Source organism: Phaenicophaeus curvirostris, chromosome 1 (genome assembly GCF_032191515.1).
Source record: "Phaenicophaeus curvirostris isolate KB17595 chromosome 1, BPBGC_Pcur_1.0, whole genome shotgun sequence".
NCBI lineage: Eukaryota > Metazoa > Chordata > Aves > Cuculiformes > Cuculidae > Phaenicophaeus > Phaenicophaeus curvirostris.
In genome coordinates, this window is record NC_091392.1 from 23,586,890 (window position 1) to 23,612,766 (window position 25,877).

At 36.4% G+C, this 25,877-nt stretch overlaps 1 protein-coding gene across 4 annotated transcripts in view; it reads left to right on the top strand.

Annotated features, from left to right (window-relative positions):
* Nucleotides 1–25,877, top strand: part of CADPS2 (calcium dependent secretion activator 2) — a 313,820-nt gene that overhangs the window by 194,279 nt on the left and 93,664 nt on the right. For all 4 annotated transcript variants that reach the window (XM_069850643.1, XM_069850660.1, XM_069850652.1 and 1 more), the window contains exons 9-13: nt 3,616–3,682; nt 8,514–8,622; nt 9,711–9,914; nt 17,797–17,933; nt 21,557–21,744. In XM_069850643.1, the coding sequence (XP_069706744.1) occupies nt 3,616–3,682; nt 8,514–8,622; nt 9,711–9,914; nt 17,797–17,933; nt 21,557–21,744 (705 nt within the window). The remainder of the gene's footprint in view (nt 1–3,615; nt 3,683–8,513; nt 8,623–9,710; nt 9,915–17,796; nt 17,934–21,556; nt 21,745–25,877) is intronic.

The window sequence follows — 25,877 nt, forward strand, 5'->3', positions numbered from 1 at the left end:
TGTTTCCCAAGGAAGCTCTTATTTTACACCTTAGTTGGAATAAAAAGTGCATTTAGCTATTTAATTTCTTTTTTATATGCTTTCTTATTTTATAATTTTGAATTTATTGTAACTTGTGATAGTTCTGCCTGTACTACAGGACCATACATAGTATATCTTATATGAAAGATAATTAAAAATGTTCTTTTAAGATCTCTTATTTTAAAAGCACTTATCTATACCAGGCTCAGTTAATAATTAATAAGAATGAATTAAACCTGGTGTTTCTAGGCTTGAGTCACTCATTTTCTGTTGTGTTCCAGTTCGAACATAAAGTCACTGGTGATGATGATACCAGGATTAATCTTGAGTATGAGGAATCTTCTTTATGGCTCCTTTACAGTCATTTAAAACACGCAAATAGGATAGGAACATGATCAGGATATCTTTATACTGTAGCACTTGGACCATTGACCACACTTTGAGTGTGACCATCCAGCCAATGCCTTAACTATCCTTCAATCCCTGCATCTCCAATTTAGAGACAAGAATGTTGTGCGGGACAATGTAGAAGACCTTGCACAAGTTCAGCTAGGTTATGTCTGTTACTCTTCCCTTATCCACCAATGCTGTACGTGAATTGTAGAATGTCCCCAAATTCATCAGGCATGATTTACCCTTAGAGAAGCCATGTTGGCTGTCATCAATCACCTCTTTATTTTCCATGTGACTCAGTAGTTTGCAGAGGGACGTGTTCCATGAACTTGCTAGGCAGAGAGATGAGAGTGACTGGCCTGTAGTTCCCCAGGTCTTTCCTTTTGTAAAAATTGGGATATATTTCCCCTTTTCCAGTCAGTCGGAACTTCACCAGACTGCCATGACTTCTCAAATCTGATGGATAGTGGCTTAGCAACTTCACCTGCCAGTTCCCTCAGGGCCCATGGATGCATCTCATCAGATCACATGAATTTGTGCACCTTCATGTTTCTTAGATGATCTCACACCTGATCTTCTCCTACAGTGGGCAGTTCTTCAATCTCCCAGTCCCTGCCTTTGCCTTCTGTGCCTTGAGTGGTGTGGCTAAAGCCCTTGCTGGTAAAGACTGAGGCAAAAAGTCTTTGAGTACCTCAGTGTTCTGCTGGGTAACCAGGTCTGCTATTTCCTTCCAGAGAGCATCCACATTCCTCTTAGTCTTCCTTTTATCACCAATAGAAGCTTTTCTGCTTGTCCTTGACATCCTTGGCCAGATTTAGTTCTGTCAGGGTTTAAGCTTTCCTAGCCTGGTCCCTGGCTGCTCAGACAATTTCTCTGTATTTCCCCCAGGCTGCCTGCCCTCCCTTCCGCCCTCTATAGGCTTCCTTTTTGTGCTTAAGATTGTCCAGGAGTTCCTTGTTCACCCATGTGAGCCTCCTGGCATTTTTACCTGATTTCCTCTTTGTTGGGTTGCATTGCTCCTGAGCTCGGAGGAGGTGATCCTTGAATATTAACTAGCTTTCTCAGGTACCTCTCCCCTCCACAGCTTTATTCCATGGTACCCTACCAAGCGGATTCCTGAAGAGGCCGAAGTCTTCTCTCTTGAAGTCCAGGGTAGTGAGCTTGCTGTGCACCCTCCATACTGCCCTAAGGATTTTGAAATCTACCATTTCAGGATCTCTGCCACCAAGGCTTGCCCTGAGCTTCACACAGGAAATTGTCATCAACGAATTCAGGAACCTTCTGGATTGCTTGCGCCCTGCTGTGTTGTCCCTCCAATAGATACTGATTGAGTTTGTTGACATCCCTTGTGAGGACGAGGGCTTGTAAACACGAGACTGCACCTATCTGTCTATAGAGGGCCTCATCCACTCACTCTTCTTGGTCTGGTAGCCTGTAGCAGACCCCTACTATAATGTCACCTGTCCTTGCCTTCACTTTAATCATGACCTATAAACTCTTGCTCGACTTCACATCCTTCCCAGATGGAGCTTTTTCATGAAAAATATATATGAGGTATGAAAAAGCAAACTATGATATATGAAAAGCAAAACTGTTCATATTTTGTAGAGGGACGTGTTTTTTGGTATTCTTTTCTGACATAATGTTTAGTCCTTTCCTTTATTTTTGGTGAAGTAATAGTAACCACAAAACTAAGAAGTTAAAAAGAGCATGGCAGGATCTGGACTGTTCAAAGAAAGCTACGTCATACGATAATCATATGCAAAGCAGGTTGTCCTTTCTCTCATAGGAATAAAAAGCAGAATAACCAAGTGAGGCAGAGCTTCAACACAGGTGTAGGAGGAGCTGAGGAAAGGCAAGATATCTGTGTCATAGTAATGAGGGAGCAGTTATGTGGTTTGACAGACCACTGTGGTAAATAAGCATTACACTGAACATGCATGTTAGACAAAAATTTGTCCATTGTGGTACCTAAAGGAGTAAAGAATGTGCTTGAGTGAATGCCTAGGACAGGCTAGAAAACAATTTTGCCTGTATCTTCCTTGCCTGGTTGATTGCTTTGTTTTTCAACTGAGTTCAGAACCACTAGGCAAGAAAGCCCCAAAAGTCATCACAAAGTAGAGGGCAGCAGACCCTATCTTTTTACCTCAAAGGCGCATATTCATCTACTAACCATCCAATCAACCATCTCCGACTCTAGTCATTATAACTTCTCTATAACATATATGCCAGCATCCTCTAGAGAGTGATCTGTGAAGTCAGCATTCATTGATTTGAGCAATTTTAATCTTTGTTCTGCCTTTGACTCACCTTGTTGTACTTGATGCCTTTGATGTAAGCCGGCCGTCCAGAGGGGACATCTCATAGGTAATATTTTGTTCTCCTCTCAAGTTTTAAGCAGCAGGTGCTTACCACTTGTAGATGCTTCCTTACAATCCCACAGCTCATCCTCTTCCTCTTTCAGTCTTTATTAACAATAATGCAAAGTGATGGGAAAAAAGTGTCACTGTGATGCCACAAAACTTGCTGCTACTTCTGTCATAACGAGGATGTTTCCTCTACTACCAAACAGTATCAGTATTTGTCATCTCACTGGCTGGTATTCCTGATTACATTGTCTGATTCAAAGCCTGGAAACTGCCAAGGTGACAGTGAGGTTTTTTGTAATCTAAGAGTCATTATAGTGAAGGGCTTCTGTTTGGGAAATTAGATTCTAGTTTAATTTGGGGAAAAAAATAATAATCTTGTGTTATTTGAGCATTTTCCCAAGCTGACGCTGTGACTGAATTCTCACAGACTAGAGAAACACTAGTAAATCTATGGAAACCAAATGCAAGAAAAAAGTGTTAGGAAGTTTAACTTTTCTAACATTCAGTATTTCTGTGTAGTCAAAAGTGTTCTACTTTAAGCTATTTTTTCTATTTTCAGAGTCAGTTGGTGCAATATAAGTGATAAGCAAATTAGTCTTCTCAAACATGAGATATTTAGTTTCTGCATTTTGTCTTATTTTTAGTGGAAAGGGTTATCTCTTTGCATTTTTATGGTCTGAGTAAACAGAAGAAAAATCACTTTTTAGATTTGACAGCACTCAAGAAACAGCTCAGTACGTAGAGCAAGTGAATACAATAATTTGTATTGAGGCTTCCTAATATAATGGTTCTTATTAATGGATAAACATTACTTTTGTTATTTCCTTTACAGATATTTGTACGCACTAGGACAGAAAGTTTGGAAGCGGTGGAAAAAACGCTACTTTGTTCTTGTTCAGGTCAGTAGTCTGCCATGAAATTACATTAAGAAGTAGTCTTTGACAATCAGTTTCCTTACATATGGTTTCTGGGGCCATGTGTAAATCAGTATTCAGACAACATGTGTAGCTCTACTCCAGGCTTCTTACAGCATAAAGACAACCAAGGTGTTGTTTGGGGTTTTTTTAATATTTATATATATAGTAAACGTAAATCATAGAATCATAGAATCATAGAATAACCAGGTTGGAAGAGACCCACCGGATCATCGAGTCCAACCATTCCTATCAAACACTAAACCATGCCCCTTAGCACCTCGTCCACCCGTGCCTTAAACACCTCCAGGGAAGGTGACTCAACTGAGTTCTGATGTCACTGAGTTCTACGTATGTATATAAATGAGTCCTTACACTGAGAAATATTTTACCTGAAACCTAGAATTTTCTGAATGAAGTTGTTGTGACCTTGAAACATTACACTGACAGCTCTCTAGCAGTATTCTGCTGTATTAAAATGCAGCTATGTTTCACAGAGGGCTGTACTTACTGTTTCATTTATTCTACCTCAACAAAGATTTCCTGCCTTTAAAATTAAATGAAAGCAGCAGTAGTTACTATTAAGAACTTTTTTGTATATATTCTTTGAATAGTGATATTTTTTTATTCTTCCTTGCAATATTTAATTGGATAAAATTACACAGTTGTTACAGAAAATCTAGTGTAGTAATTGTTCCTGGCCACTGGGCTGATATTTCATGACTTTTTGTTGAAACCTCGAACTGTAAGTATTTTTACATGCTAGTGAATGGTGACGTTAACATGAGTTTACTAGAACAGGAATAGAGAAGTAGATTTAAAATGATCAAGACTGAGAAATTAGTGAGGTTTTTTGAGGTTTTGGAAAAACTCATTATTTTGTTTGTGCTTGTCTTCAGCTTGCAGTTAACAAATTTGATGTTCAAGTCAGTTCAGACGCTGTTTTCCTGTGTCCTTTTTTTGTTGATAGAAAAATATTAAAAGTGTGAGTCTCCATAAACATCATACTAAGGATGAATCCCGTTAATGAGGCTTTTTTAAAAGTGAAGGCTTCTAAAATGACTTTACAGCAAGCCTAATGTTCTTCTTTACCACTCTGCTAGTCACACTAATCTGCTCTCCTTCTACTTCTAAATGATGAAAATTGTAAGGATGTGGAAAAAAACCCTGAAGGGTTTAAAGAAGTGAAGATACTAGCTTAGAGTATTTGTATATTATTCTTGCTAAGCTTGATATCAGTTCTCCCTGGCTTCAGTGGGAATTGGCCTGTGTATTAATCTCACAAAAAAAGTGTACTGAATTCATTTGGGTTCTGATTTTAATAAGTTACTCTGTGAAGAGATGAGGGCTTTTTGTGTCTTTATTAAGACTTGTAAAGGTTGGGAAGATCTCTATATACGATATAGCTGCTAAGGCATGGATGTGAAGGGAAAATAACTTAAAGTCACACAATAAAAATAAAGGCAAGCTAGATGTTTCCTTGTCCTTTATTTTTTTTAGCACTCCTGCTACTTTATATCCCCCCTTTTACAAAAAGAAAGTCCTTGTTGACTTGTTCTAAGCTACAGGTGTCATCTGAGTGCACACTTAAGCGACGTAGCCTTTCTGGCATGTGATAGGGAGCCACCTGGGACACCAGTTTATTACAGCCAACTTAATTTTAATATCTTCTGCTTTCTATGTAGAAATCGAAACATTGGAGAATTATATTATAGGAGTTTTCCCACTGTGGTACAATTTAGACACCTATTTCATTTTGAAGCAGCTATCAACTCAATAAGGCTATATAAAAAATACTGTGTTAAATCAATATTTACTGTCCGGACAGCTCATTTATGTTGTCCAGCCATGATACTTACAGTGACAATAAGCTGAAGTCAATACATGTGAAATAAACATTCAGTAATGAATATCAGTCTGTTGTATTGATATATTATTGACATATTGATGGGTCTTCCTCTATAGATTAGTTTTTACCTTATGTTAATAAAATATTAAGGCCGTGAAATTCAGCTGAAAGACAGAGGCTATCAGTATGATTTACACGTACTTTGGAAATTTAACTCAGGTATGCAATTAGATGAATAATGTTGATTTTTCAGGAGTATGATATGAGTAATGTGTACCTTCATTATTTCTGCTTGTATTAGAAATTGTTAGCAGTTTCTGAAAGAACAGCTCAATGTTATTTTCAGAGTCTGGAAATGTTAACATCTTCATTATATTCGCTTTTCTTCCTTTTACAATCCAGTCACTTCTCTAAAAGGCTTTATATTTCAAACTGGAAAAATAAAGGGACATAACATGTTAGGTAAAAAGCCTCAGCTGGAAATGCTGTGTTTTACATAATTTACTGCCTGATAATATCTTCCTTCAGTAATCTGAATGCAGATTCAGTTCTGTCATTTTACTGTCCTAATGTTTGAAAAATCAGTCATTTGTTTAATGGATTCTTTTTTTCCAAACACACCAGCCATGGAGGCTAATTCTTGCTGCTGAATTCCTGAAGCAGGCTGCTCAGTGATGCCCTGTAGCAGGAACCACAGAGTTAGCCTGTAGATTTGCAGTAACAAATCTTCCCCAGCACGCTGAACAGGGTCTTTCTGCCCTATGGGAACATGACATCACTTAGGTGGGAAAGGACCTTTAAGATAATCAAGTCCAACCAACATTTCCTAGTGACACTGCTCATAAGTTATGTCCACATTTCTGTGCCTGTATGTCTGTCACACATGCACAGGTTGTTTGTTTTCTACTGTTGCAAAGTAAGCAGAACAGCTGGTAGTCAGGTATTTGGACCTCTTGAAAATTATGACATTCAGGTCAGCTGTAGGAAGAGGATTGCCTTTTCTCCTGTCAAGAATTACTGTTTAAGAAGGTGGCTTGATTCTGATTTTGTCTGAGAATTTCTAGTACATAGTCCTAGCTTTTGAGTAGCCATTATTCCATGGAGTATTGATGTTAATTTCCTGAATTCTAAGGAAAAACTAGCTACAGCTCCATTAGGTACTAAAATACTCTTAAACGCAGTCATAGATCTACATTTAAAAGCGTAATTTCTGATTGTGCTTGTGGTTCTCTCTGTCATAACTGATAACAGCCACTAATAACCATAAGGAAAAGCGTCTAAGAGATTGTGACTGTAAAGACATAAGGCAAGTTCTTTCTTAATTTTATTTAGACTTTTTTTACTCAACAAAGTTTCCTGGAGTTTTTCTGTTTGTTTCTTTAGTGGAGAGACTTTAAAATGTTTCATTTTCAACAAAAAGTTGACACATAAGACTGATTGTGACCTGAATCTCTTTTAATAAATTGTTCCTTTAAATTAACAGAATGCATTTGAAAAAGTAAAATCAACAGCATTATAATCTCTATCTCGTTATAGAGGTGAGGTTAAAAATTGTCAGAGACACATAGCCCAGCTCTTTCACGTGCTTATCTTCAAAAATATATAGTGGCTGAAAAGAGCTGAAAAAAATGGGCATCCTGTGTATTTCTGCAATTAGTTTTTGCTACCTTCCTTTCTGATGGCTGTTTGTCTGCACATTGTCATTATACGATGTTGTTGACAAGAAAATTTGAGTGATAAGGGTGCTTGCCCAGTTATTTCATTTCATTTCTGACATGTATATTATGCTGGAGGAGAAGCTGCCTGTAATAGTCCCTTCTAGCCTCAAAATCTGTATTTATGAAGATAATGGGCTAAATTTTTTTTTGTATTGTTTGTGGTTTGCTCGCTCTACTTCGTACAGCCTGCTTAAGTGAATGTACTAAATTTGACATGAAAAAGTGGGACTCAGTTTTAGTTGTCTGACAGTGTTTCTCAAATTCTTTTCTCCTATAAAACTGGCTTAGTTTAATTAATGTACTGAGATAACTATCTAACAGAGAGGTGTTACTCTTGTTGCTTTTGCTTGGTCATGCTGTGGCAGAGGGTGTTTGGTCATCATACGCTCTAAATACATAGCACAGCAGAATCCTGTTTAAAAAACCCAAATATTTAAAATAATGAAATATTTTTAGAGCATTATGGGGATAATAATCACTCTTTCTATCCTTATTTTCCAAAAATATGAGTCTTTTACAGAGAGTCAAAAATCTTCGTCAATAGCAGTTGAAATCACTGAACTTTGAGGCAGAACAGTGTGCAGGTACAGCACCAGCAAATATGTGAACGTAGCCGAAATTAGCTGTTAAAGTTTACTTCAGATAGGATCATTCCTGACATTGTAACCAAAGCAATATATCTAGGTAACAGCTGAGAAGTCGGCAACTGAGGTAAAGACAGTCCATCACCTATCAGAGAAGCTCCTTCCCTATCCTTATATCCTTGCGTAGTTTTACAGATCTAAGAAATGATGTTATAGTTCAAAATAAGTCAGTTGGCTAGATATCCTACAGTCCTGAGAGGTAAGAGTTTCAGAGGCCATGTAAATTCAGTACTCTTAAGTTTCAAGTGTTTTCCAGCTTCTTGGAATGCAGGATTTTTTTTTTCTCATATAGCAGACCAAGCAGTTTGGTTAGTACTACAGTACTAAGTATTTTCCCTACCAAAATCTAATTTGCTTCCTTTCAATTTTTCGTAAAGCAACCGCTCAAAATACATTGTATTTCAGGAAACTGCAGAGGTCTGTTTAAGGATTTTTTTTTCCCTTCCTTTTGGCAGGAAGGGGAAAGAATGCAGTTTTACACTGTAAATATTTCTGGATCAAATAAGCAGCATTTACAGCACAACTGAAAGCCAATTTAAACAGTGGTGCATGTGTTATACGGTTCTGGAATGGAATTTGGCAATTAAAAGTCCTTTCTTATTCAGGTTAGCCAATATACATTTGCAATGTGCAGTTACAGAGAAAAGAAATCTGAGCCTCAGGAACTGATGCAGCTCGAAGGATACACTGTGGATTATACAGCTCCTCACACAGGTACTTTTCATGATTTTGAAGTATGATATGTTTATAAAATAGGTGATTCAATTTGGTCTTCTTGATATAGCAGCAAAAGAACCCAAGGTTCTTTGGCAATTATTGCACAAGGATTTTCTGCTGTGAAAAATCATGCTTTTAGAAAGAAGCTTGTAAGAAGAATGAATGTTAAACTTGCTCTAAGGTTGCCTGAAACATTGTAAGACCACATATGATGAATTCTAGTTATTCTTCCCCTTTTCTCTCTGTTTTTGATGATGGAGTCATGTGGCAGCATACTGTAAGTATATTCATATTTGATTTAGAAAAGAAGGTGACTGATACTAGTGCCTGCTAAAAAGAAATTTCTCACAATGATCAAAAATAAATTTGAAGATATTAGAAAATTCTGCATGAGCTAGTATTAGAGTGGCAGAGGGAAATCAAAGTTGCACATGCAGAGAAAAATGATTCTACTCTGCCTACACTGTAGAGGGTTACGAATTTAGGAGACTTCAAAGATATTGAAGTTTAATCTTTGGAAACATTAGCTCAATGTTTAGAATAACTGAGAAGGCAAACAATGCTCAGAAGGTGATTGGAAAGCCAAAACAATATCATCATAAAGAAACCTCCAATGCAGCCGTGTTGACTGTTGTGTGCTCTTCTGGTTGTGTGTTCTCAGAACAAAACACTGGAATGACAAAAAAAAGGTACCAGGGAATGAGCAGCAGCACTGATAAGAAGTATGGAGCTGCCTCTGTTCAAGAAGAGATAAAGTTGGCAGGAAGTTCCAACAAAGAAAATGGTGCTGCGAAGGAGGATATGTTAGAGAAATGCAAAATAGCTTATGATGCAGAGAAGATGAATTAAGAAATAGAATTGAAAATGGACTTATGGAAATATTTTCTCATTTGAGTTATATATTTATTCTACTTATATGTTACTAACATGTATTACCATTTGATCCTTATAGGTCTAGATTTCATTGTATTTCTAGGTCATAAATACCTATGAAATGTTTTAACACATACGCAGAAAAAAATACAGTTATGTAATAAATGTGAATGGTGATTTAGATAAAATTACCTTCCTATTTCCTGCTCCAGGTCTTCAGGGTGGTCGAATGTTTTTCAGTGCTGTTAAAGAAGGCGATACTGTTATATTTGCCAGTGATGATGAGCAGGATAGAATACTCTGGGTTCAAGCCATGTACAGAGCCACGGGTCAATCATATAAGCCTGTACCTGCAAGTCAAGCTCAGAAGATAAATCCTAAAGGAGGAAATGTCAACATGGATACATCCCCACTTTGTAAGTTGGCTTTCTTTTTCTTTTGTGGCTCTGGTTTCAGGTTTAGTTTGTTAAATATGTAGCAGATCCCTCTCAGAAGTTTAATTAAGCAGAACGCATTCACTAGGGAAATGTGCCTGGCAGTTTGTTGTTAGCCAGAAGCTCTTTAGCACAGATTATTATTACCAGCAAGGGAAATCCTGACTTGCAGGTCATTATTTTTATTATAATCCATGAAAATACGGCAATTAGCTTCATATTCATTACAATTGACCCACATATTACCATGGAAATGGTGTTTGGTTTACATTACATTTTTTTAGTAGCCAGCCAGTGTAGCGTTGAATAGAAAAGCATCAATCTATTCTCAGAATTTTATAGATTTAGGTCAGATTTGTAATACATTTTATATATTAGTTATCCGAAAATTGCTATGCAGACAGTACATTGTGAGCTGAAATGTGCAAGATGTGCTGCTGGATTTTTTTGCACCTGTCAATGTAATATTAATATAAAAAAAATTTGAAAAAAAAATCAGGTTTAAGTTTTCCTCATCTTTCTTTAAGGAAGATGTTCTTTCAGGAAAAATCAGGGTAGATAGTGTATATTAACTACATCTTGAAATTTTCATATTTCTTTAAAGTATTCTGTCCTGTAGATATCTGCATATGGGAAGCTTATATGAATTTTTCTGTTGTTCTGGAGGCTGAGTGCAATCCAAGGATTTTTGTAATAGCCTCAAGTTTTTACATCATGTGGCTGTGTGCAATAATCCTTCTTCATTATCATATATCTGTATATATAGAGTAATAGAAGGGAAATACGTGTTTTAGACTCAAGTCAACTTGATATAACGTCTATAACAGGTTGACCAAAAACGATATTCCTCCATCAGTTTCGCTAACACTCGGTTTCATGGCCTTCCATTCATCCTATAATCTTATATCATTTTGCAGTAAAATGTCCTCATTAAACTCAGTAACACCTACTTAAAATCCTTACTGAGCTATCAAGAACATTGGAAAAAGTTTAATCTCACAAAAGCACTGACATCTGTTGAATTTTTAATCTGAAACAATTTGGAAGGGAGAAGTATCCATTCGTCACAGGGGGTGCTGAGGTGAAGTATTTCTGTAGAATGTAGTAACGCTGCAAGAGTCAAGGTAGGGCATCAGCCAAGGAGCACTCCTGTGCACCTCCTCCCAGTTACCTGGATCTGGACTGGGTGCTGAGAGTCCACTGTATTCCCCTCCTAATGTTTCTATTTTGTGTGCATCAGTTAGAAAGCACAAAAGAAGTGACTGTAGACAGTAGCAGCCAAGAAATTGCTCTTCTTCTTGGACACAGGGTTTACATGGAAGTGAAAGCAACTAGAAAATGCTGACCACAGGGCAAAGAAAGTTATAGAAAGAAAAAGGTGCAAGGATCAGCTTCAAGTTTGGATATACTGGTTATGTTTTCAGTAATAATATTGCTGATAGTGGTAAAGAATTAAAAAATAAGATTGACACGTCTTGATATTATCTTATGCAGTTAGGGTGACTGCAACTCTTGGGTGGAAACCATAGGAAAAATAAGTTTTATTTTAAAGACAGTTTAAGGGAAACTCAAAAGCCTCAAAATATCCTGTGTTTTTCTGTCATGCTTATGTATGAACATGCACAAACTAATATGACTGAACTGTATATAAATAAAATATGCATGGTTAAATTATTATTTACCTTTGGTTTTAATACACTTTAATGTCGGTATTTTGTAATCAATTCATAGAATTATTTGCAATAGAGTAACTTGTGAAATTTAACTTAATGTGAGGTTTAGTCTTAAAAGAGTCAATTTTTGACTGATTTCTGTAATAATTCCAGTTTTGCATACGTGAAAAGAATTTTATTATCCTCTTTTTTATACTTCAGGCAGAAATGGACATACTTGAATCAGTTTTTAAAAAATGGCAAGAGCTAGGGTTTACAAATATAAACTTAAATAATTTTCTAAGACTCTTGGTTCTTTCACATATACTGTGCTGACTTCCTTGAGGCACAGTTTTACTCCTAGGAAGAATCAGTAGCTGACTTTTTGTCAGATTTAAGTATCTCCAGTTTCCCAAGAAGTTCATTTTGTTTCCCAAGAAAAAAATGTTTGCATGAAATTAAGAGAACTTTATATTTAATCAAGATATAACACTGTGTATTTTAGAGTTAGTGTATATATTGAGTGAAATTAATTTCCTTTTTTTTCTTCATTACTATAACACATTATTGCCTTGAAAGTCCCCATTCTCCTCCTTCTCTAGGAGGATAAGAAATGCAACTCACTCATCCTGATAAAATGCACAAAAACAACTTTGAATAGCTTGAAAAAATTTAATTATCTTTAATCTGATGGATGTAGAGAAAAATCAGCTTAAGGAGACATGTTTCAATGTTTTTATATATCATGTTTATAAAACATCTTCTGTAACCCTGAGCCAGCACTTGCAGCCCAGGAAGCCAACTGTATCCTGGGCAGCATCATAAGAAGTGTGACCAGTAGGTTGAAGGAAATGATTCCCCATCTTTACTCTGCTCTCATGGGACTCCACATGGAGTAGTAAACGCAGCTCTGGAGTCCTCAGCACAGGAGGGACGTGGATCTGCTAGAGCCCGGAGCAGGACCACAATGATGACCAGAGGGCTGGAGCATCTCCTCTTATGAGGACAGGCTGAGGGAGTTGGAGTTGTTCAGCCTAGAGAAGAGAAGGCTCTGGGGAGACTTTATATCATCCTTCTGGTGTACAAAGGAGACCTACAGGAAAAATGAGGAGGGACTCTTTATTCAGGGAATGTAATGATAGGACAAGGGGTAACTGTTTTAAGCTGAAAGAGGGTAGGTTTAGATTAGATTTTGGGAAGCATTTTTTTTGCTGTGAGGGTGATGAGGCACTGGAACAGGTTGCCTAGAGAAATGGTGGATGCCCCATCCCTACTGTTGTTCAAGGCCAAACTGGATGAGATTTTGAGCAACCTGGACTAGTGGAAGGTGTCCCTGCCAATGATAGGGAGGTTGGAACTGGATGGTCTTTAAGTTCCCTTCCAACCCAGACCATTCTATTTCTACACCTAGCTGTAGTAAGGTTAATTTTTTGTTAATAATAAATGCTAACGTTTCCATTTTCCATTGTCTTCTAGGCAAAATTCTGCCTTCCAAAGTTAGTTACATTATTAGCTGAAAATGACAACTTGTCAAAATGCAAGCATTTCATTTAACATTTAACATTTTTAATTAAGAATACATGTAAATGACAAATGATACTTTGTTTTCACAGCCTTTACAGTTTTCTATATTCTCAAGTTCAAAACTCTTTTAGAGTTTTTGTAAGCTACGATAGAATTATTCCTGTGATCTATACTGTGAACTACTTTTATATAAAAGAAAAAAAGTAGAAAGGAATGAATAAGAGACTCCTTTTTTATTTAAAAAGGCCATTTTTTTTTTTTGCAATTATTTGTGTCTTATTCCACATGAGATAATTCCTTGTAGAAAAGGGTGCTTAAAATGACACGAACAAGAACCAGCCACCTCAGAGCTGGATCAAAACAAGCACATCAGGAACTCCTGAAAAGAAACTAGATGTGATTATAATAAGACACCCAGGGTCTAACCAATCTTTACAGCAATTATCACAAATTCAGAAAATGGAAATGTTGCTCCTGCATGTGCACGGCAGCAGCACTCCAAAAGGCCAACATGCAGATCTCTAATTGATCTGAATGTGCAGAGTCTCTTCTTGTTGATGTTGTGTAACAGTTAAGGATCATTCCAGTCATTTATAAAAAACTTGATATACTTACTACCAGTGAAGTAAATAACACATTTAAATGTGGCACTGGAATCACACTACTATTGTACCCAACAAACTTCTAAAATGATCACTAGCCAGTTCTTCATTTCTGAGTAAAGCAACTTGGTACTGCACTTTTATAGCATTAGGTCCTATGGCAAAATACTGGCAGTCAGTTATTGAGTTATCCCCACCCTGATGTCCAGGCTGCGTAGGCCAGCTGCTTTCTCGTGTTCTGCTGCTTTTTCTCCATCTATTACTTTGTCATCTGATGTTTAAATGATAAGGCATAGATTGTCTCTTTGGCCCATGTTTCTTAGCATCTAGCACTTTGGAGTCCTGGTCAATGATCAGGAGTCAAAATGTTCCTGATATAAGCTGTCACTATCTGTATGGAGTGGCTCTTGAAGGAATGTAATGCATGTCTTGCCACTGTGTTTCGCAAAGAGCATGTGTGCCTTCATCTTCATCCAACCAGTTGCAGTCTCTTCTGTATCAGAGTCATAGTTCTTACCCTACTAGTCCCAGTGTCTAAATCTTTCTAATCCCTACAACACTAGATTTCTTATCTCTACCTGCTCTTATTTCCTGCCTGCGTGAGTTAGCTCAAATTGCTGCCACAATGCTTAAAGTCAACAAGGATGTTACTGAAAGCCACAAAAGGGAGGAGGTCACCACTGTACAAGGCCAGTTCCTGTAGTTCACCCTAGCACTGCATAAATGCGACCGAAAACATGGTTTTGTTTCTGGTCTGGAGCAGAGCAAAAATGCTACCTGCTGATTTCATTATCACTAGGAACCATTTCAGCATGTGCCATAAACTTGGAATTCTTGGTAGTTTGAATTCTACTGAGTCACTAAGGGTGCGATGATTTCTATAGCCTTAGCAGCTGGGCTAAAATTGGAAGTTTGTTGCAAAGATGGCAATTGACATATTCAGGATGCTGTTCTGCCAAAATTAATATCCTTGTCCAAAAGAGCATTCAAAAAAATTGCTAGAATCCCTGAAACAACTTTTGGATGTTTTTGGTATCATTTTAAAATATATGCATTTGTCCTGCCTTAATGAAAAACATCATATTTTTTTGGCTAACAGTTTCCAGAAGATTAAATAAATGCACAACCTGAAACAGAGTAATGTTGAAATAGCAGCCAAAGCAATGAGTTTGAGTTAAAGGCAACTTGAAAGCAGGACAACAAATTCCATTAAGAAGAGAAGAAAGTTAATTATGAAAAAGTAGAAGTGTTACTGCTTCAAAATTCTTCTGAAATATCTTCCCAATATCTCCCAAGATTGAGAAAATGTATCACCATACAGTATTCTTTCTATTTATTGCATCTGCATGTAGCTTGAACAGGATATATAAAGCCAATTTGTGTAGGAATTTGAAAAGTGCAGTCATTCTAGCAGTTTCTACAAATAGGATGTTAAATAATTTTTTAATTACAGTCGTGTAACATTTATTAATTCCTCATAATCTTTGATCAAGTTCATTTATTTTTTAAATCCATTTTGTTTCAAAAAAGATTTATCAGTTATCTTGAATGTATATCATAGCAGTAAGATAAAATCTAATGTATTACACTAGATCTATTTTTCTGTTATTTCCTTCTTGCCTACAGCTGGCAAAGGTAAGTTTTTAACTGTTTTTCTTTTGTTAGATTACATTTGGTAGCAGATCTGTAACTATTTGATGATGTTATTTGTATTGTTTGATTGACGTGAAAAGATGATCAGTCATTGATAATTCAGTAGAATTAGATCTAGGAAGTATGTATATTTTTAAATAATATTTTTTCTTTTTTTGCCCAAATTATATAATAGCAGATTCTGCTTTCACAAACCACATTATGTTCATTGAATTGGTCACCTTACACATGGTGATCATCTAGATGACCCTGTCAGAATGTTAAATCTGTTTCCTTTGCAACATCCAGTCTTCTGATTTCAAAATACTTAATTACTTGTAAGTACTTACACAGATTTTCTTTCAACAAAATGAGAAATTTTTATATTTGTGTAGTTAACCAGAGAAAAAAAATCAATCCAGTTAAATTGCAAAAGATTCAGCTGTGAATAATTTGTACCTGAAACCAATAGCAGAAATAACCATTAATTCTTTCTCTTTTCTGTAATGTCTTACTTTATATAATGACTCAATAAATCAGATACTCTTATAAGAAGGAAAACTTCCTAGAAATGCAGAAACCAGTCACTTAGAAATTATACAGATTGTGTTTAGAAAACTTTTTCCTGTGTGTGATTCATTTTGGAAACTACAGATAACTTCACATTGTAGTTTAGTACTTTCAGTTATGTAGTTGTAATAATTTGTCAGTTATTTATCTTTGAATTCATGTGTTTAGAAGCATTTAAGAGAGAGTATTTCATGTACATATGTCAAAAATGGGAGGTAATTTTGTCATTAATGATAGGCTAGTCTAATGTTCATGCAAACACTGTTAATCTATGTAATCACACACCGTACCGATCCTTAAACCATTAAAAATATTATGCTGCTATTTCTCTGGGATGATCTTCTCATACCTTTCACCACTATGTATTGTCTTACTGTTTATTTGCTACATCCACCTTGGTGAAATCTGTCACATGGATGTGACTCTTGCTTTGACAATGCAAAGCCAAGTGATATGAATTAGTTTCTGCATCTTTCCAGGATGTGATGCTGCAGATCCTTCAGCTTGAATTAAATAATTCTTCCATCCACAAATACAGCTGAAAGTTGGACTTGACATGGATCAATATGATCTGAGGCTAAATTTCTAAATGTGACTGATTATGTTAGCATCATGCCCACAGATCAATATTGAGTTTTATTATGAACCTGACTCTGTAATTGGGTTTAATCAATAAACTTTTGTCTCCTTTTCTTTAGAAATTTTAGGTTTGTTCTATGCAGGTTTTCAAAATTGCATTTAGGATACACTTTCTGGTAACGAATGTAAAAAGACCTAGATTTGAATTTAAAGGAACAAAGAGCTAAGATCCTATTGAAAGGGGAAGTCAATTTTTAAGTTGATAGGACTGTTCACCCCACTACAGTCTATAGAATCCAAGGCAGCTAATGTGCTAATATATAACTAGTCCTTTTGGGCACTGTAAGGCTTTTTCTGTCCATACTTGATAGATAATTCACATTGAGGACTTTGACAAAACATAGCATTAATGAAAGCAATCACTAGAGCTTCTCTTTTGATAAACCCGCGGGGTTTGAAGGCGTTGAAAGATGCAGTCTGTGAAGAACAATAAATTTGGGCCTTTGATTGAAGTGCCATTTGGGATAGTATGTTTTCTCAATGTATTTACACAAAAATGCTGCTCCCTTTTTCACTGTTCTTCGCTGGAAGGTTGAAGGAGCTTTTTGCCATTACTACATTAAGGTTCGTCTCATTAAAAGCTGAGTACAAAAAGAAGGCTGGAAATGACCTAGCTCAAGCCAGTGTGTTCATTTCTGCTCCAGTTTGCCATTTGAGAAGTAGGCTTCAAGCCATGATGAATATTTCTCCGAGTGGTACTTTGATCAGCAGTAAAGATGCTCTTTCTTATCTGAGGAAATAAATACATAAACCTTTTATTTTTGCAATGAAGGCAAGGGTATTTGTTTGGTTATTTTGCTAAAGTTAGAAAGAATGCCACACAAACCCAGGAAAACATAGAACACTTTTTTCCATACTTATAACACTGTTTTGTAAATTATAACATTTGAAGAGCTCCACTAGAAAACTGTCCTCTAAGAATAATTTTCATGTGCTATGTTGATTTTAAGGTAGCCCTTCTAAATTGTTTTGTTTAATCTGCCAGTGGGTAGAAACTGTATTTTTTCACCTTTACATTCCATAGATTAGTATAGTGGAAAAATTATCCAATATTATTATTTCCAAATTAAAAAACTGTATTCTGTAACGTCACCTGCAAGCATCTACTTATGTAACTTGTTCCTTCAAAATATTTTCAAGAAAGTCTATATATTGAGATTTACGTACCATGTTTACACGTGTGTTTATAAATCTGCACACACACTCACATGTACCATTCTGCACATTTTTCCTTTGTATGAACAGACACAGACCGTGGCCAGAAACATGGCATGGATGAGTTTATTTCTGCTAATCCCTGCAAATTTGACCATGCTTCCCTCTTTAGACTACTTCAGAGGGAGACCTTGGATCACAGATTGAATGACTCCTATTCTTGTTTGGTGAGTACTGGCTGGAAGACAGATATAAAGAAGTGAGAAATAGTTGTTAAAAAGTAGTCCTTTCTTCCTAGTTCATTCAATAGCTGCCGGTGTAGTTGGAATAAAGGGTCCAATCGATTGGTTTCAAATTTGAAAATTATACACTTGCAAGCTGCTTCTGTGCCACTCAATAGAAAGCAGAGACCCAAACTGTCTCTGATATTATCAGCTGAAATTTATCATGTCCTGTATGGAGGTTTAAATAAAACCATAAGATTTTTATAATGGTAAGAGCTCCTGTGGCAGGATTTACTGACACTTGTATAGGCATTTTAAGGTACAAATGCAGTTACTTCCTGTTAGGCATTTTCACCTGTCTTGTAATTCTTCATTCCTCTGTCTTGTGAAGAAGGAAAAACACCAAAAGAAGGGAAGCAGAACCACAGGCAATATAGATATATTGACATATATGTATTACCTGAACTGAAAGAAAAAGGAAATATAATTATTAAGCAAAACCAAGTGCGATCTCTGTATAAAAATGCATATTTCTCACATTCAAAGACAGCTATAAAAGACAAGATATTAGCATAGCATGCTTCCATATTTGTAGCTGCAGATTACTTTTCCTACATAACACTTTCTGTTATCTGCTTTGTGGGGCTAGGACTTGAGGATGGGGCTGCTTCTAGGTTTGTTTGTGGTGGGTTTTTTTTCTGTGGGGAAAACCAGCAACAATCTTGTGGAATTTCGTCAGATTATACACACTTGTTAAACAAGTTTGTGTGGGTCAGACCTCATAACTTCCTGAGGCTTAATTTTTCACCTGATATCATGTCTGAAATAGTGATCTCTCACTAAGGACCTAAAGTGCATCATAGTACTTAGTTTTTTTCACTCTACTATCCAAACAGAAATAAAACAGGATAACTTTTTTTATTTTTTTTTCCATTGACCTGACTAGTCATGTAATACAAAGATAATGGGGGGGTAGGTTTGTTTGCAAGTGTAAAAACATTAAAAAAAAATATTTGATGACAGTTGCTTCCTTTTTAAAATCCTACCAGATAAGTATGTATAGAAAAAGTTAAAGGACACATTTTCTGACTGTGGGCTGCACACTGAATCAAAGAAGAGGCCTAAAGGTACTTCTGTACAAAGTAATTGGCACTCAAAGAGAAAATGGTTAGCTTCCTAACAGTGCATTGGGGTCAAAATCTGTCTTTATAATAATAGTATAGTAAGACACTTAATATAACCTTGAAATCAGGAACTTTTAGTAGAGGTTAGGTGAAATACACAGTGCTATAGCAACCATAAAGCAGATGCTTTCTTATTCTTCTTTTTAAAATTCACCTTTTAATAAGTAGAATGGGTGATCATTTTTTGGTAAATTGCATATTTAACTATATTTTTTAATTGAAAAAATTGGGAATGTCAAGGTAGCAATAGGATACATTAATGTATAAGTGTGGGGTTTTTTCCTAAACAACTCATTTCCTGTCTTTTTTTTAAAACAATACATCCCTGTATTTCAATAAATACAGATTAACCACACATAGAACTTGTAAAACTCTAAACAAAAATGTGTAAGAATTAATATTAAGTACAGGGTTTTATTAAATTACTAAAGTACCTGATCTTCTTTAATTTTACATTCTTCTCATTATTCTTGGTTTTGGTTTTGTTTTTCAACTATACAATAAAAAATATATAGTTATCTGATACTCTGTAGCATATAGTTGTTGTGTGTTTGTGAGACTTATGTGTGGTACAGGGTTGAATAAGGGCAAGGGAGGCATGTACTTATATAAAAATGACCACAATAAAATACATCTCTTAAAGAGGCTGTAGTTAAAGTAATAGGTTCTTTAAAAATTTGTATTTTTGTCACAACCTCCTCCTATGAGAATATACAGAAATTTTAATAATTCTTTCCCTTTGTATTGCTAGGCATTCTCATGCAGCTTTTTGTCATGTTTTCCATTAAAATGTAGAGAGAACTCAGTGACAATGACAATATATTGTCAGAATATCAGTCACGATAAGCGCTGTTTATTATATCTACAGATATGATACCTATTAATGTAGAAATCAAGTTAAATTCCCTTTTCTTTCTTCTTTCAATGGTACACCATATTTTCTAGCAATTTGTTAACGACATTAGCCGTTGCAACATAACTGGATATTAGTTTAAAACTCTGAGTACTCTTCAGGGTGCTGTAATAAAGCTAAATGTTCTCCAGAAACAGGTGAACCTCTTTAAAGGCAGTGAAAACATTGTCTTCAAAGAAATTAATTGGGAGCAAATAAATATATAAAATTACTTTGAGGTGTACTTGTTTCAAATAGTATGTTAAATTCAGGAGTTGAGGATGAATATAAAATTTAAACTCCTGTCTCGTGCAAGATTTTTGGTTAAGTTAAAAACATAGATGATTTAAACCTGATGTGAATATATTTTTAAGAATTGTTTAATACTATTTTGGCTGATATTTTGTATAAATATTAAACATCTGAGCTTGCAGAAGTATTCACGAGCAATAAGGAAATACCGATCTTCAGCTGAAGATATTATGAATTCACGACTTGCAAAATCATTTTGCTTATCCAAGTTTTTTGTATTTTTGGGATCAGGTGTTCCTCAGTCTCTCTTAAACATTTGACAAAGATGATGAGAGGGAAGTATCAGCACTGTCAAGACAAGACCATAGAAAAACATTTGTTTGGAAAAGCTATGCAGTATCTGTGGTTTTCCAATGTTTACATTTTGCTCCCAGCTGCTTTTTGGAAGCTCTGGAAGCTCCATGTACTATCTTTTTTTCATATTGGGAGGCAAAACAATCAAGGCTCTTTTCTTTTACAATTCTACATCAAGAATTTTTTTTTTTTTCTCACTCTGGATTCACTCAAGAACTGGTTTTGTTCTCTACTTTTGTTCTCTACTTTGCTCATGTCTGTGTCAGGGTTACACCATTCTGGTTTCATCAAGATTCAGCCCAAGTAACCCCTCAGCATGCCCCAGTATATCTAAATATTATTAAATGTCAAATCCTACTCGTCTTATTCAAGCAGTTTTAAGAAAACTCCTAGCTTTTTATCTCTTTACAGAAATATAAGTGTTAAAAAGCTGTTAAAAGTGTACTCATGTTACATGAGAAACAGAATAAAAATATCAAATTTTGGTTCCCTCCCATTAAAGTTGCAGCCACAGCAAACTGACTCTCAAGCTCTGTTTTATCATATTAATGTCCCTTATCATTACCCAAACATTCTCTCATATCTTACAATTAATAACTTTAACAAAATTATTTTGAAGTGTTTTAGTTTATGTTATGTTAGGTTTTTATATAATTGAATCTGTACCAGACTTGGGATATATTGGAATATTTTCATAAACCACATATTTTATAGTAGTGGTAACTCAGAACTGCAAATAGTTTCCTGACATTTACTCCTTTCAACAAGAGGAATATTGTTTGATCTAACTTCCAGAGCCAGTATTATCAGACATAAATAATTCTAATATTAAAAGCTAATGTAATACACATAGAAGTATATCCTTCTGTTCTTTGTTTGACTGAAAAGCTGTGAGTGGGAAAAGAAATGTCAAAATGTTGTGGGGTTTTGCCTTTCTCTTTCAGGGTTGGTTTAGCCCAGGTCAGGTCTTCGTGTTAGATGAATACTGCGCTCGCTACGGAGTGAGAGGTTGCCATCGTCATCTTTGCTATCTCAATGAATTGATTGAACATTCAGAAAATGGTTCTGTCATTGATCCAACCTTGCTGCACTACAGTTTCGCATTTTGTGCTTCTCACGTTCATGGTAACAGGTAATTTAATGGTATAAATTAAAATTCATAGCCTTGGGATGAAACAAAAGTATTTATAGGCTCTTTCATTCACCAGGTAGGGAAGTTGCATGCAACAGAAATCAGTCCATTAATGTTTCTCCAGGGATATTGGAGGTTCTCTACAGATTACTATTAAAACAAAAAACCTCCTTTCAGTTTGTACTGTCTTAATGCAGTGTCTTTTCTTGGACATAGTATAGACAGGCTGATTCAAGGCTAACAGGTATCATCCTGTTAAAAAGGTAGTTTTCTGCACTGTCTGTGTGTGTCGTGTTAGTGAATGGTGTTTCCAGTGAACATTTTGAACAGTTTTGCAATTTAAGGGAAGTTTTGAGTCCTGTTCTAGAGTCTGTAGTTTGGCAAGTAGTCGTACTTTACCAACATCTTTTGACCGTGCTACAACAGGGAGAGAAAAAATACATATATAGGGAATGTAGTGTGGCCCCCAGCCAGGAAGAGCTAGATCACTTCTGGAATTCTTTCCACTAACGGGGAGGGCTGTTTCAGGAGCTGTTGGTCACAGCGATCCTCTTGGGATGATGTCTTCCTTCCACTTGCTAGTGAAAGACCTGTGAAAAAAATTAACTTGTTACTTTACTGTCCTAAACACATTCTTTAAAATAAGCTTTTGTTTCATTTATGTCTTTTTCCAAATTGTAAGGAAACTAGCTCTGTTGTTGAACAGCAGGTGTTGGTGTTAGGATCATGAGAAAGCTCAGGTTGGGAGGAACCTCGGGAGATCTCTAGACCAACGGCCTACACAAAGCAGGGTGAGTTGTGAGGTCAGACCAGGTTGCTTAGGGATTTATCCTGTCAGCTCTTTACCCAGATTAAACTTATCTTATTTCACTGTAGTTATATCCGTTGTCTGTTGTCCATCCCCCAGTAGCAGCTAGGGGGCTGCCATTCAGGCCCCCTAGACACCACCTGTTCTCCAGGCTGAACAAGCCCAACTCTCTCAGCCTCTCCTCAGAGCAAGTGGTCTGCCCTCTATAATTGTGGCCATCCACAGAACTTGCTCCAGTTTATCTGTGTCCTCCACATACTGCAGGTGGGAGTGAGGCAGGGAGTCTGTCAACATGCATCTATACAGCATTGTGAACACTAGATTTGTAGACTGCTGTAGGAAATACATTAGAAAAGTTCAAAAATAACAGGGGAAAACCCAGTACATTTCCTCCTCTCAAGTGATTCAATTCTGCCACCAGGGCAAAGCCTACTCACAGTCCCAAAAACTATGATGCTATCAGTAAACCCCTAAAACTGAATCCAACTAGGCATTAGGAGAAAGAGAGATTTTTATTCTCAGCCTGTATGTTTATATTGCCTTGCAGCCAGTCAGTCACAGAGGCCTTTTTACTTGTTCTCGAGCTAGTGAAGAAGGGACAATCCTTATAAAGGATATTGTTTCTTTTATTGGCTCAGACAAAGACTCATCTGTGAGAACAGGAGCCAGGCGTTTGTGACCTGGGTGGTTTGGTAGTGCAAGATTAACATTATATAATCCTTGATAATAATATCCAAAATTAAAGTGGTTTTGAATGTTACTGAAATATGCCTAAGAATCTTAACGTTCATACTGGTAAGTTCGGAGATTTTCTGGCTTTTACATGGTAACCTATTCTCCGTAAAAGCATGCTTCTTTTGTCAGTTCCTGAAGTACCTGACACATACGTATTTCCTATTGAGTCTAAGTCTTTGTTGTTTCTAGCCTTTTTATTACTGGTTTCAACCTAACAAGACAAATATACAGTGATAATTGCTCAAACTTATTTCAAGAATTGAAAAGAAAGGCAGATACATTTCTTTTTATTTCATAATTTAAGTGAAGGACAACAGTGTGTGCAGTGCATGAAAATATCTCAGGGAGCCCATCATTTACACAGTGGTAAGCACTCTGTATTCTGTCTATTTCTTCTGTACAGATATTCTCTGAATAGCATTATGAGTGTTTTAGGAATAAAAGAAGTGTTGAACAGAGAGAGTCTGACTAGAACTGAGATATTGTAAAACGGAAGAAAAAAGAAACATGAAGAAAGAAGAAAAGTAAGTCAAGGACAGAGGCAGACACACTCGCTGAGGATGACAGACACATATATACCACATAATACATCCACTCATTCATCTGCTGCAGCAGTAAGAAATAGTAAAAGGGAAAAAAGAATTTCACAGACAATGCATGACAGGCCAAAGTTCTAGGCTGATCGCTGGCGTTATACATCTTAGTTTTATAAATCGGGCTGAGAATTAGAAAGAACACAGAACAAAGACAAAGTGCTTTATACTCTGGGCATGATGTATTCAATTTATATTTCACCTTTGCTTCACAGAGGGATCTTAGACCTTCCACTAGCCTGAGAAAGATCATCAAAAATGATCTGGAAGTCAGATGATAGAGTAGCATGTTAAAATGCAGCTGTATCTGTAGTTCAAATTATCAGTCTCTTTTAGGCATGAATTTTAGAGAAGCAGGAAATTTAGTGGCATCAGTCAAATGATCAGATAAACGTGTCACTCACCTTCATTTCTAATAGTCTTATGAGGAGAAACTCAAGCACAAATCAGAGCAAATCTAAATCAATATATATGTATACGTATATATATGTATATGTATATATGCACAGCATATATTGGGGCCATATCCTGAGCACCATGATGACTACATATTACTTGCTTAACAAAGCACATAAATTAAATTCTTCTCTTAGAGCTTCAGGGACATTGTGGAGCACAGAGGAGACCTGAACTGATACCTGGTGTAGACTGTATGCAGCAGATCTTGCCATCTGGTCTCAGGACCAGAGAACAGTCCTCAGTTGTTTTCTTAGTTGAGATGAAGGTATGGATAACAAATTCTGATGGAGTTATTAAGCATACTGGTAGTAAGTGTGTCTTTTATGCCAGTGCGGTTAATTTGGGGACAGAAATGTTTATGCAGAGTCAAACACAATGTGCGGAGTCCTAGACTGAGGAATTGAAGCCTCAGTTATGCCTTTCCTTTTCTGCTGGGATGAGTATTATGCCTGGGCTAACAAACTGCTTATGTAGAAAAGGTATTTCTGCTTTTCTGAATGGCATTCTTAAGATGTCCTCTTCCTAAATACCCAAAAAGCAAAATAGACTTGCTGAATGTTTAAACAAAAACATATCCTTGTTTCTGAATCAGCCGATTCCCTTTCCTCCAGTAAATAATATCGGCTTCCTTTGGCTGTGCTTCTGGTGCTATGTAACTTTACAATAGCATCTCTTTCGGCTCTTCACAATGTTTTCTTCTGAAAAGTTCCACGTTATAGTCTCCATCAAAGTCATTAGTTCACTTATGAACCTTTCACACTGCAGTTACCATACACTATGTATCTCTGGTGAAAGTGAAATGGGCAGAACGAGGAACTGTATGATGTTCCTGAATGCTGACATTTCAGTCTAAACAGTCCAGGTAGGAGCTATTGTTTTCCTCCCCATCACGTTCACTTTTGTCTACTTTTCATGCTGTGACTTCTATTCAGTCCCTCTTGTCTGAAATGGATGCTGGTGGGTATCACATGAAGTGCAAAGTGAGTTCTTTCCGCCTGCTGAGTTACAGACCGAATTGAAAAATTCAAAATTCAAGCATATTCCTCAGTTAGAAGGTCGTGTATGAGAAATGAAGGTGAAAGTTATGCTATAAAAATCAGTTTATAACCAAAAGATAAATAGTTTATTTCTGCCTTCACTTTGAAATCTTCAGCTCATTTGTGTTTCCATAGAACAGTCATGTTGAGTCAGGGTACTTCTATGTCACTCAGTCATCTGTCTCCAGCATCGACCTGCTTGGAGTAAGAGAAGAGCAAGTATATACAATATTTTCTCTTAGTGCTCTTTCAGTCTTCAGCTCTTTGCAGGTCAGAATATGCCTATTCGGTAACCTGGAGTGAGCCTCTGCTTCAGGTCCTTGTTCATTGCCTCATTGGCAAGAAGATCCTCAACTGAGCCTCCTCTCACTTGAAGAACTCTTGCTTTGAACTTGACTCCTACACATCTCGTTTCATTCTCTGTTGCTATTGGAAGAGATGGAGTAGAGACAAAAAAAAAATACTCCTCTTTTGTCTCTTTGCTATTTAAAATTCAAGTAT